This window comes from Mus caroli, unplaced genomic scaffold, assembly GCF_978045245.1.
Source record: "Mus caroli unplaced genomic scaffold, Mus_caroli_1 scaffold_2, whole genome shotgun sequence".
Classification (NCBI taxonomy): domain Eukaryota; kingdom Metazoa; phylum Chordata; class Mammalia; order Rodentia; family Muridae; genus Mus; species Mus caroli.
Genome location: NW_028227257.1, coordinates 92659118 through 92672198, shown reverse-complemented (window position 1 = coordinate 92672198; position 13081 = coordinate 92659118). Strand labels below are relative to the sequence as shown.

Genomic DNA, 13081 nt, shown 5'->3' with positions numbered 1-13081 from the left:
TCATTCCACATCATCAAAAGCCAAGCTCTGAGCACTTACAATTCTCTGACTAATGGTTGGAATCTTGGTCAGAAGCATCTGGAACACTGGTGGTTGAAGAGTCTGCTGTAACACTTGCAGCAGCTGCTAAGGCTGTCCACAAACAGCAATGGCATTTGTCAGGTGGTCCACACACTTCTCACAGTCACCTTGTGCTAATAACTCTTCACCAAGCTGTATCTCTTCAAGGAAGAATTTCTGAACTGCTTCAGCATCTTTTAAATCAGGTAACTTGGAAAGCTCAGCTCTCTCCTTAACAAGCTTCTGTTTCTTTCTGTGTTCTTGAAGTCTGTTCTTGAAGTTGGGGTCACTTTGCCTTTTGCGGTCGGAGTAGATGCAGTACCTGATGAAGAGGGCACAGCACATGCCTATGGCGATGGCGCTGTTCCGGCCCACCATCTTCGCTCAACTGGGGCATATGCCAGGCCGCCACAGCCCACCACAGCCTGCCACAGCCTGCCACAGCCCGCCTGGTAGAGGTTAGCACCCACCGATCGATCTGCTCGAAACTGCCTGCCTCCAGTCCCTCAATATTTTCTTAAAATCACAATCAGTGTTACAATTGTTATGGGAAACAAATTAGTTTAAATTGACAATTAAATATTTTAATGACATATACCAATGTGTGTTCTTTTCTTCTTTGGAAATGAACACACAGTTCACTCATCTTTATCCAAAATATTCTGTGGTAATTTTAATTTATGATTTACCTAGTATATAATAAGTCTGAAAGTGTATGTATATGTGTGGATGCTTTTATATACTCAAAATATTTATATGTACATTAATGATTGTATGTATGTGTATGTTTGTGTATGTAATTATATAAAAATACACTACTTCAAGATAATTATGTTTTTACAGCCCCAATGATAAAACTAAACTGATAGAATATATTGCACTGTGTATTTTTTTATAGTTCCAATTTGTGAAAGTGATATTGATTACTTATATCATGCTCCATCTTTGAGAAATTTTTAAACTCTAAAACTATACTGAAGTTTCAATTCTAAGAAATAACATCAAATTCCTGAAGGGTTATAAAATTGCCAAATATATTTTTCTGTTACATCAAAATGTCGGTCTAGATCTCAGAACTCGTAAGATAAGGTATTTGGTGTGTATGTGTGTGTGTGTTTGTGTACAAGAAAGTAGCTAATGGAAAACTCCCAACTAATCAAAGTGTTAATAATATCTGATGAAACCACATAACTATGGTCACTAGATCTTTGACAAAGGAGCAAATACCATCCAGTGGAAAGAAGACAGCATCTTCAACAAATGGTGCTGGCTAAACTGGTGGTTAGCATGTTGAAGAATACAAATTTAATCCATTCTTATCTCCTGTACAAAGCTCAGGTCTAAGTGAATCAAGGAACTCCACATAAAGCCACAGACACTGAAACTTATAGAGGAGAAAGTGGGGAAGAGCACCAAAGATATGGGCACAGGGGAAAGATTCCTGAACAGAACATCAATGGCTTCTGCTGTAAGATCAAGAATCAACAAATGGGAACTCATGAAATCTCAAAGCTACTGTAAGGCAAAGGACACTGTCAATAAGACAAAATGATGGCAACCGATAGATTGGGAAAGATCTTTACCAATCCTAAATCCGATAGGGGGCTAATATCTAATATAAGACATTAGAAGTAGTGAAGGACCACTTCCGCTGCTCACAGAATAAAGAGAAGTCCTTTTGTCCACCAAATTGTCCATATGTCTATTTATGTTTGCTATAGTTTTGTTGTTTGAATGATTGCTGTTCTGTGTTTCATGATGAAAAATATAAATGGTTAAAATTTTATCTGCTGGCTGTCCCTGAGTTGATTCATCTCCACTTCAGGAAATGGGAAATAAGCTATCTAAAGAGGCAGCCTTCTTTAAAGGCTTAAAGTTAGCAATAAGGGAAAGGGAAGTTAGAGTTAAATAGAAAGACTTGATAAACTTTTTTATTTTCATAGACCAGGCATGTCCATGGTATAATATAGATGGAGCAGAGATACACTGTAAAAAAATGGCAAAAGGTAGGTAGAGATTTAAATGATAAACTAGCTAATGAGGGTCCCGATGTGGTCCCTGCAAGCCATCTTTTCTTATTGAGGAGTAACTATCATAAGCTGCCACTGTGCCTCCTCTCCCTTCTCTGGCAGAATTCCCAGAAGAAGAAGATAAAGAATTAGAGTCTGAACATGAGAGAGAGAAAATAAGTTTCAGAAAAGCAGTTACACCCTCTTTGGGACCTTTTAGCCAAAAAGAAAGAAAATGAAAATAAGCTATTTCAGAGCTCTCCTAGGGACAGAAGAAAAATGGGAGACATCCTACTTCCTCTCTGGCTCCTATGGATATATTCTTAGTTCTGGTTAGTATATCTGGGTCCCTTTGAAACATCAAGTTCTATTCCCTCTCTGTCTATTGTCTGTCTTTGGTGAACCAAATTGTCCATATGTCTGTCTATTTATATTTGCTTTAGTTTTGGTGTTTGAATGATTGTTGTTCTGTGTTTCATGTTGAAAAATATAAATGGTTAAAATTTTATCTGCTGGTTGTTTATCCTTTGAATTAATTTAACTTGTTTAAGAAGCAGTCTCATTTTGCACAGCAAAAACTGATAAGTTATGCTGCACTGTGGCTGGGAGTCGAGTACAGCTGGAAAAGCCCTGCTGGGAGCTGATTGCAAATGGAGCTCTTAAAGGGGCAGGGAGCCTTTTGCTTGTAACAGAAAGTTAGCTTAAAATTGGTAACTCAGGGTTGGAGTCATGAACCCAAGAAAACAGGTCTTTAAAGATACTTCAAAATAGGAATAATCTTTGGGCTAAGACTCTGGCAGAGTGTTCAGATTGAGAAAAGTTTGTGTTTGGGTTGAAGCTGAGCTCAGAGGGAAGCAGCCTCAGCGAGGCTTGTGTGGCACTTCTTTTGTTTCGCAAACTGTGACTAGGGAAACCTGGGACTTCAGCTCTCCCTCCCTTCTTTTTTAGCTAAAGGAGCCTTGTTGCAGACCTACCCAGATGTTGTTCTAAATAAAGTTTAAATTCAAAGTTTATAAAAGGTCAATCAGGCTGTGGAATTTATCAAGACATTGCGATTTGACTTGCCTACTTTATATAAAGTTATAGTGTACAAAGTTTGCTTATATGTATAAGTGTCTGTTCCTTGTTCCAAACAGCCATTAATTTGGTTATTACAGAATATTGATGATGTTTGATATATTGCATACCATCATTTTAAATAAAATTGATAATCATTATCCCAAAGATACGTTAAAAATTTGTTTTTATGCATGCTTCTATTTCTTCTATAAATTCATGCATGCATGCATCCCATTTACTATGTTTGAAAAACAGCCCGTCTATGGGAGAAAAGTATATGTGAATTGGATCACACACTTATTCTTTTGTCTTTCCTCCTGTTTCAGCACAGATAATTAAATTGTCTGCTGTAGATGGTGTTTTAAAATGTTGAACAATCAAACTTCAAGCTGTATATTAATAGTCAATATTATATCTCAGAGCATAAAATTGCTAAAAATTGTTCATCCCTCAGATGCTATTAATTCTCAAGCTTGCAATTGCGTATGCAACTTATAAGAAAAGATGCTGTTCCTTTAATAAGACTGGTTTTGGGCAGTTAAGAAATTGTCCTGGGTTGCCTGGAAAAGACCCCCAGGATTTGCTTTTGTGTTATAGAGGTTTACATAACTGATAAAGATTTAACTGATAGCTCCTGAAAAGATACAAACTCAGGATCCTTATAATTATTTGGTTTTTAGACTTACTAATCAAGCTGTTTTTCCCTAGAAGATAGTTATTCGCAGAGACAACTTAAGGACTTTCTCTTATTTCTAATTAATAAATAAATTGTACACATGTGACTGTAATAACTTTTCAAGCATTCTAGTTACAACTGCTCTTCAAGAGAAACAATTGAAAGTGTGATTAGTCACCGTTCATGTTATATTAAGACTAACTATAACAGTCAAGTATTTGAGATGTTTTGTCAACAATTTAATAATTCTCAAAGACAAAGTATTGTGGAACTTTAAAAACTCTATCTTCTTAAAAACAAAAAAGGGGAGAAATTATATCCCCATGCACATTATTTAAATCATACTTATATTTTTAAGAATTTTGAAATTTAGATGTCAAAGAACTTAATAAATGCCTCATGGTATCCTAAAACTAGACATAATTATGTCTAGGTGAGGTGAAAAAGATCCACTTATTGACACATGGCATGGTCCTGAACAGAAAGTTTATATGGGGAAAAGGGGGCAGTGTTTCTGTTTTTTCCACAGAATGCTACAGAAGCATGCTAGTTTCCAGAATGATTTGTGTGACAGACTGACGTGTGACTTCATGAGTGCCCTGGCAGTGATGACAAGAAAACTGTGTTGAGTGCACAGAGAAAGAGGAATCAGGGAGAGTGCCACTTGCAAACAAGATGAAGAAACTTCCTATCTCTGCCGACCTAGTGTCAATTTGAGGACAACTATAAATGATGACCTGTGAGGAGAAGGGACTGATACAGTGTATTTAACAAGATTTCATCAGAGACACTGTTTTTGGCCATTTAGGACAACTCCCCTATAGCTGTGAAAGCTTTTGTACCTTACCTATATGCTATATTGTTAGATAATTTTAAGAGTTAAGATCACCAATCTTGACAATTCTTTTCATATTCATTGTAATTGTTGTCAATTAACTAATTGTGTAGATCCTAATTTAGATAAGGAGTTTGCTCTTATGATTTTGTTAAAGAGACTTGCTTATGTTTTGCTGCCTGTTAGATTTAGGAAATGATCCTTAGTTTAAAAATCCAGGAATGCAAACTTGGAAAAGGTCAAATGAGCAATTTTAGGATTTACTGCTTTAATTGCAATTTTAACTTCAATATCTACCACAGCTTTAGATCAACAGCTGCATACTGCTCATTTTGTTAATGATATGCATAAGAATATTAGCAACTTATTGTAGATAAAAAATTGGAAGCAAAGGTTAATGTCTTAGAAATGTAATTGTCTCAACAATAAGGCAGGATATAACAAATATTAAGGCTACAAAGACAGAAATTTCAGATATTAGAAGAATGTTGTTTTTATTCTGATAAGACTGGCTTAGTTCAAGATAGCATAGACAAGGTTAGAATTAGTTTAGAAGAGAGAAAACACAAGAGAGAGAAATAAGAATATTGGTATAAAAATTGGTTTTCTACTTCTCCTTGGGTCACCACCTTACGTCCCAACCTTTTGGGACCTTTCTTGGGTATTTTGCTGCTTTTATCTTTTGGTCCTTGGGCCTTTAGAAAATTGACCAGTTTTGTTTAGTCACAGATTGAAGCTGCTTTAAGTAAGCCAGTTGCAGTCCACTACCATCAACTGGATATCCAGGACTCAGACAAAGAAGATCCTCCTCCCACCATGGCAGAAAGAGCGACTGGTCTCCAGTTTTCCACCTTTGCTGCTAATGCAGGGTCCCCTTAGTTCCTCAGGCTTTGGAGACAATTATTATTATTAAATTTAATTCAGAAGGGGGAGATGTCAGAGACCATACCTTGAGCCCTTCACAATCTCCCACCCTGACAGGCCAAATGGCCTCATGCTAGGAGCTGGTTGTCACTTCTTCCTCCTTGTTCCCTTCCTGGCACTTGAGGCTGTAAAAGCTGAAATATAGTCCCCTCTTCCTTATCTCTTCCTGAACTCCCATGCCATCCAAGGACATGAGTTACACCTGAGCCCGGCCTGACACCCTAAGGCTGTCAAGGAGGATCTATGTTTCAGAGATAAGAAGCAGAGTGCCCGCCGCCTGAAGCTTGACTTTGGCCCTCATGTCAGCAGATGCCTACTTCTTTGTTCTTTGTTAATTCCCCCTTGACCCCTCCCTATTCCCTGGGACATATGCTTTAAAACAAGGCACCTCAGCTTAATAGACAGAGACCTTGATAGGTACACTCTACTTGGTCATCAGCTTCTCTTTTCTCTTCCAATCTCATTTCCTTACAGGTTTGCAGTCCCCCTCGCACCCACAAATAACTGAATCCCGCGGGACGGAATATATATATATATATATATATATATATATATATATATATCAAGAAGTTGGACTCCAGAAAACCAAACAACCCTATTAAAAATGGGATACAGAGCTAAACAAAGAATTCTCAACTGAGGAATGCTGAATGGCTGAGAAGCACCTTAAAAAAATGTTGAACATCGTTAATCATCAGAGAAATGCAAATCAAAACAACCCTGAGATTCTACCTCACACCAGTCAGAATGGCTAAGATCAAAAACTCATATGACAGCAGATGCTGGCAAGGATGTGGGAGAAAGAACATTCCTCCATTGCTGGTGGGATTGCAAGCTGGTACAATCACTCTGGAAATCAGCTTGTAGGTTCCTCAGAAAATTGGACACAGTTCTACTGGAAGATCCAGCAATTCTAGTCCTGGGCATATACTCAGAAGATGCTCCAACATGTAATAAGGATACATGCTCTATTATGTTCATAGCAGCCTTATTTATAATAGTCAGAAGCTGGAAAGAACCCAGATGTCCTTCAACAGAGGAATACATACAGAAAATGTTGTACATATACTCAATGGATTACTACTCAGCTATTAAACACAATGAATTTATGAAATTCTTAGGCAAATGGATGGATCTGGAGGATATCATCCTGAGTGAGGTAACCAAATCACAAAGGAACCCAAATGATATGTATTCACTGATAAATAGATATTAGCCCAGAAGTTCAGAATCCTTATTAGAAGGGGAAACAAAATATCCATGTAAGGAGTTACAGAGAAAAGTTTGGAGCAGAGACTGAAGGAATGATCATCCAGAGACTGCCCCACTTGGGGATCCATCCCATAAACAATCACCAAAAGCAGACACTATGTCAGATGCCAATAATAGCTTGTTGTCAGGAGCCTGATATAGCTGTCTCCTGAGAGGTTCTGCCAGTGCCTGGCAAACACAGAAGTAGATGCTCACAAGCATCCACTGGATGGAGCACAGGGTCCCCAGTGAAGGAGCTAGAGAAATTACCTGAGGAGCTGAAGGGGTTTGCAGCCCCATGGGAGGAACATTAATATGAACTAACCAGTACCTCCAGAACTCCTTTGGACTGAACTACCAATCAAAGAAAACACATGGTGGGACTGGTGGCTCTAGCTGCATATGTAGCAGAGGATGGCCTAGTCGGTCATCAATGGGAGGAGAGGCCCTAGGTCCTGTGAATGTTCTATGTCCCAGTTTAGGGAAATGTCACGGCCAGGAATGGGAGTGGGTGGGTTGGGGAACAGGGGGAGTGGGGAAGGGATAAGTGATTTTCTGAGGGGAAACTATGAAAGGGAATAACATTTAAAATATAATAAAAGAAAGTATCTTAAAAAAGCAAAGAAAATACCTATGGTTTGTTCAGATATAATTAAGGCATGTATATGACACCTGTTTTATCTAGTCTTAGAGAGCATCTTGGAAAAGAAGGAAAAGTGACTAGAGCTGGACATTGTGGGAAGAGAGGAACAACAATATTTTCTGGATTGGAGATGACCTCACTAACTCAGAGCACAAATGGATGCCTGATTTCAGTATTTCAGCAGAGGAAAAAAAAAAAAAGATTTGCTCAGGCAATTCCAGAATGTGGTAAGAAGATATTGTTCATTGATGTTTGATTGAGGAAAAATGGTCAATTTCTGTGAAGTGTATGTTCTCTGGTCAGTCCACTATGATCCAGGCAATGACAACATATCCATGAGTAGACAGGATACACAAACAGGACTTGATGTGATATTAAGACTAGAAGGAGACAGAAGTGAAGAGCTGAGTGGAGGGATGGATGTGAAGTCAAGAAAAAAGCTATATGCACATGAGGAATTTGAAAAACTGCAAAGCAAATGTCAAAAAATAGGAAAAGAAATCATAAAATAGCACTTTTATAGGGGAATAATCTTTTGTGAATATTTAACAAATGTGAGAGATGGGAAGGGAGAATTATTTGTGAATCCCACAGAAGTTTTTAGTAATCACTGATGATTGGAAGTAGTAGGAAAAAGTTGAGGGAATGAGTGAAGGAACTGATATTTGATAATTCCAGAATACAGAGTCTTGTGACCAGGGCTGTCTAAAACATGCTTTAAAACATAGACCAAATGCATTTATTTGACCATCTAAGAGAATTAGTAATAAGAGTTTGTATCATATTGCCAAACCTGACTAAGTGGTTTGCTTATGTTGCAATTACTTTGTAGAAGGAATGTGTAAGAGTTTCCAGATTTATTATTTAAACATGCTACTACCAGAACATGAACAGATCTGCTACTGTGAATTTGGAGGAGAAGATCTGTGACAGAAATGTGGACACTGCAGTCATTTAAGTCATTCTTATATTCTGAGGAAGAATTTCCTGTCAGCAATATGCAACACCATGCTAGGAGCTGACTTTTCAAGGATTTAAACACAAGTACAGAGGAAATCTGCTTAGTCCAGATAATAGATAGTAGGGTAGATTCCCTGAATAAATGATCTGAGATGCCTCTCTGTGTAGTTGTGATTGGAAAAAAAAATAAGTTCTATGAAACTTTTCACATCTCGTGATAGGAGATGTGAGCAATACAGAATATCTTCTGAAGAACACGAAAGGCAGTAAATGTATCTAGCCCAAGGAAGAGTCCTTGTCTGATGTAAACATGACAGATATCAGGTCAGGGTACATAAACTTTTTGGAGATGAGACTAGATGCAGGGTATGGGGGTAAAGCATTTGATTTTCTCTTGCTGAGCTTTAAAAAATTTATTCTGTAACCTTTTTATATTTGAAATATATAACCAATTTTGTATTTTACAGATAATAACATCAAAGGGACTTTGGAATTTTGAGGCAGTGGGGCTGTTCACACTAAAGTTCTCTTAGAACATATTTCAAATGCATTTTCACGAGATAGCTGTGAGCACATGCAGAATATGGGATGAGTATTCTGGTAAAATGTCTAGCAAGTCTCACTGAACTAAATAATTGGTTACTAGAGTAACTATTTGCACAACTAAAGGTGTTTTCCAACAGTAATGTGGTGGTGGAATGGGTGTTAAACCATGACTTTGAGGTTAGAAGCAATCCCTAATTAGAATTCTGTTTGTTCCCTGCCTAGTATCACTCAGGAGGTCACTTCTGTAGGTCCATGATCCCATAGACAAAGCAATCTATACCTTCTTTCTTTGTGTTTCATTATTTATGAGAAAAAATAAGTAAATCTCCTCTTTAAGTAATTTCTGTCAGTGGTTTTTGCAACCTCAGTTGGAGAAAAGAAACAAAAGTATAGACAGCTTGTTCAGAAGCAAATTTTATTTCAAACCTATCTCAGAAATTCTGTTCAGTAGTTACTTTCTTAATTCTGTGATTTAATAGATTCAGCCAAGAAACTTTTCCTTGATACATTAGACTTATGACATTTGACCCCAAGTTTTTTCCAGTTGTATTTTCAGACTAATGATGATTCATTTAAGTGTCCCTATAATTAATATTTATCATATCCACTGGACATGTTTTTATCATGCTACTACTACCTGTTTTATAAAGCTTAATAAGAATAAAATAAAATGAAATGGTCTGGAGTATACATATACGTAAACTTATATGTATGCATATATATGTGCATAATATATATATATATATATATATATATATATATATATATATATATATATATATGGATACTTGACTGACATTCACAGGGTTCTGGATTTCATTTCTAGTGCTAAAATACAATAAAATATAAAAATAAATTCATTTTTTCATAATTGAAGTTTCATGAAATTGAGTTTATTTATGTTTTTATTTTTACTGAAAATAGAGTCTTCTCTCATAGAATACAGCCTGACTGCACTTTCCATCCACTCTCTCCAGATCTTTCCATCTCCCCATCCCCCAGATCCATGTAGATTTTATTTCCTTTTCAGAAAACAGCAGGCATTCAATAAACAACAGCCAAATAGGACAAACAAGATACAATAAGAGAAGGCAAAACACCTCATATCTAGGCTGGAGAAGGCAAATCAATATAAGAAAAAGAGTCTCAATACAAGGCAAAAATGTCAGAGATACACCTCTTCCAGAAAAATACCAGACTAACAGCCATAATGTGTATGTAGAGTAAATTCTAGAAAACAGTCCAGTGAAGATAGTGTAGTATGTCATACACATAAGCCAATTATTTTAAACACATTTTACTTCTTATTCTTTGAAGTGCCTCTTTCACATCTTTATTCCTCAAACTATAAATCAGAGGGTTCAGCATGGGGATCACAAGTGTATAAAAAAGGGAAGTCACTTTATCTTGATCTAGGGAGTAGGAAGAACTTGGCCGGAAATACATGAAGAGCATAGTTCCTTGAAAAATTGCAACAGCAGTCAGGTGTGATGTACAGGTAGAGAAAGCTTTTACCCTCCCAGCAGCAGAGTTGATCTTCAAGACTGATGAGATGATGTAACAGTAGGAGATAAGAACTCCTGAGATGGTGCTCAGTTCAATGAAACCAAAAACGGTGAATATGACTAACACATTGACCTGTGTATCTGAACAAGACAGTACTAACACTGGGGGAATATCACAGAAAAAATGATTAATCTCATTAGACCCACAGAAACATAAGTGGAACGTCAATGTTGTATGTATCAAAGCATCTGCTAATGCCACAGAGTAAACACCAGTCAATAATTGGAAGCACACTTTCCTGGACATATCTACTGCATACAAAAGGGGGTTACTAATGGCCTTATATCGATCAAATGCCATCACTGCCAGCAGCACACACTCAGCATCTATAAATATACAGAAAGTGAAGAACTGCATAGCACAGCCAAGAAAAGGAATAGATGTATTCTTAGACAGTAGGTCTACAAGCATCTTAGGACCAACTGCAGTGGAATAGCAAAGATCAGAGAAAGACAGGTGGCTGAGAAAAAAGTACATTGGTGTGTGAAGCTGTGGATCCATTCTGATCAAAATGATCATTCCAATATTTGTCAGCAGATTAGTAAGATAAACAACTAGAAACATAATGAATAAAAACACTTTTACCTCAGGGTTATTGGTAATTCCCAAAAGGAGAAATTCTGTCAATGTGGAGCAGTTCCCCTTATCCATGACTCTTTGGTTTTGGTCTAAAAATTTATAAAAGAAACAATGTAATAATAGTTAAGTGTTCATTTTTACTGGACAAGCATAGAACAGTTTGAATTTAACTAAGCATAACATTATTTAGTCCTTCAATAAATTTTTATAAAGTTTGAAAACATTTTTTTAAAAAATTTTTAAATCAGTACAGTGAAGTTACAAAGGTGAAGTAAATGTTTATATAAAATTTGATCTGTATAACTTTGATTTTCTTTTTCAGTTATTATTAAGAAATATATTTAAATATATAAAACCTGGTTCCATATCTGATAGGCTATAGGTGATATTAAACAATATAATAATATTAATAATAATATTAATGATAATAGAAAATACCATATGCTGAATAAGGTTCTCAGTTGTTATAGGCTATTAGTCACTGCTTTTGCTTCAACAGCATTTGTCCTTAACAGATATCTAAGATTTAATATATAAAAATAATTATGGTATTATGTCATTATAAGTATGAAACATTGTTTACTGAAATGTCTGTCACTAATTACCGATATGTGCCACATCTGAATATCACTTACATGAGCACAAATGACAAAAACCAAATAAATAAGTAAAACTCAGAAGAAGAATTAGTTGTGACAGAAAACAGCAAACATTTCTGCTGTTTATTGATTTCTAAATTGGCCATTTTTAAGTTTTACCTTTTGTCATATTTTCATTATTTAAAACAAACTTTAAATTTAAATGTATTTTTGTCTTATTCTTCTTCTCTCCAAGTTCTTCCAGATACTCTCGCAACCACTATCCAACAAACTTTAATATCTTTCTCAAAAACATACAAAAACTCAACAAAATAAGAAAATTCCCAAATCAAGAAAACAATATAAAATTCCTTGTCCCTGGGTTGGAAAAAAAATGTGAAACCAGGTAAAGGCAAAGCAAGAAGCCTGCAGAGTCTATTACCTGTTGGTCATTACTGAACACGTGGCCAGTCCTGAAGTGGTTGATATACCCTGTGTCACTCTATTCACAAAAACTGATTTTTTTCTTTCCTTATAACAGAAATTAACAATTACAGTCCCCGACTTACTTAGTAGACTTACTTCTGTGTATTTATTGCAGGCAGCTGTTTATCCCTTTGGTTTATATAAGAACTCGAATTGGGCTGTGAAATGTGCATTTTTTACAACTTCAATGTTTTTTTTTTCTTGCATGTGGGTTTGGATAAACAAATATAAGAAACTTCACTGTGGAATGACCAGAATTATTTGACTAATTCTAGAGCAAATTTTAAATTGGCATGTGGCAACCACCTGATAAATAGTATGTCTTCCTATAGGAACAAACAACTTGCATTCTGCATTGATAAAAAACCAAACAAACATGTTTTGCTCTTAAAATTATCCCTACTAATAAAAATATAGAGACATTGAAAGAAGACTATCACTGACCATTAAATAAAACTTGTTTTTTTCTTTTTTTTTTCTGCCTAATAATGCAGGGTTAAACAATTGAGTTTTATTGATTTTAAAGAAAAGGAAATGGAATTTATTTTGTTTGAAAGCACTTCATTCAGAAACTTACCTGCGATGAGTGTCTTCCTCTCCTACCCTCTTGCACCTGAACAATAGCTAGATCCATTTATTTCAACCAGAGACTATTGGGACTTAACTCTCTTAAGGCTCTTCCTCTACTTTTTATCTTAATCATATGTAAGTAATTAGATGTCTGAGCATACCTTCCCTTTTAAATCAGGAAAGCTATACCAAAGTGGTCCATTTTCATCTTTATTACTGATTTCAACTTTTACCTTGATTAATGACAGGCATTGACTGGACTACTTTTACTAATGTGCCTTATGGTTATCATGAGATGATAGGATTCTAGTAAAAGTAGAAATCTAAAAAAGAAAAGAA

General features: G+C 36.0%; 1 protein-coding gene and 1 pseudogene across 1 annotated transcript; both read right to left on the bottom strand.

The window, feature by feature from the left end:
• Positions 1–522, bottom strand: LOC110289848 (mitochondrial import receptor subunit TOM20 homolog pseudogene; annotated as a pseudogene).
• A 9722-nt stretch (positions 523–10244) lies between these two features.
• On the bottom strand, positions 10245–11183 carry LOC110289831 (olfactory receptor 5W2-like). Its single transcript, XM_021156227.1, has one exon. It carries the CDS (start codon positions 11178–11180, stop codon positions 10245–10247), a length of 936 nt encoding a protein of 311 aa, XP_021011886.1. The 5' UTR covers positions 11181–11183.
• Positions 11184–13081: the final 1898 nt, after the last annotated feature.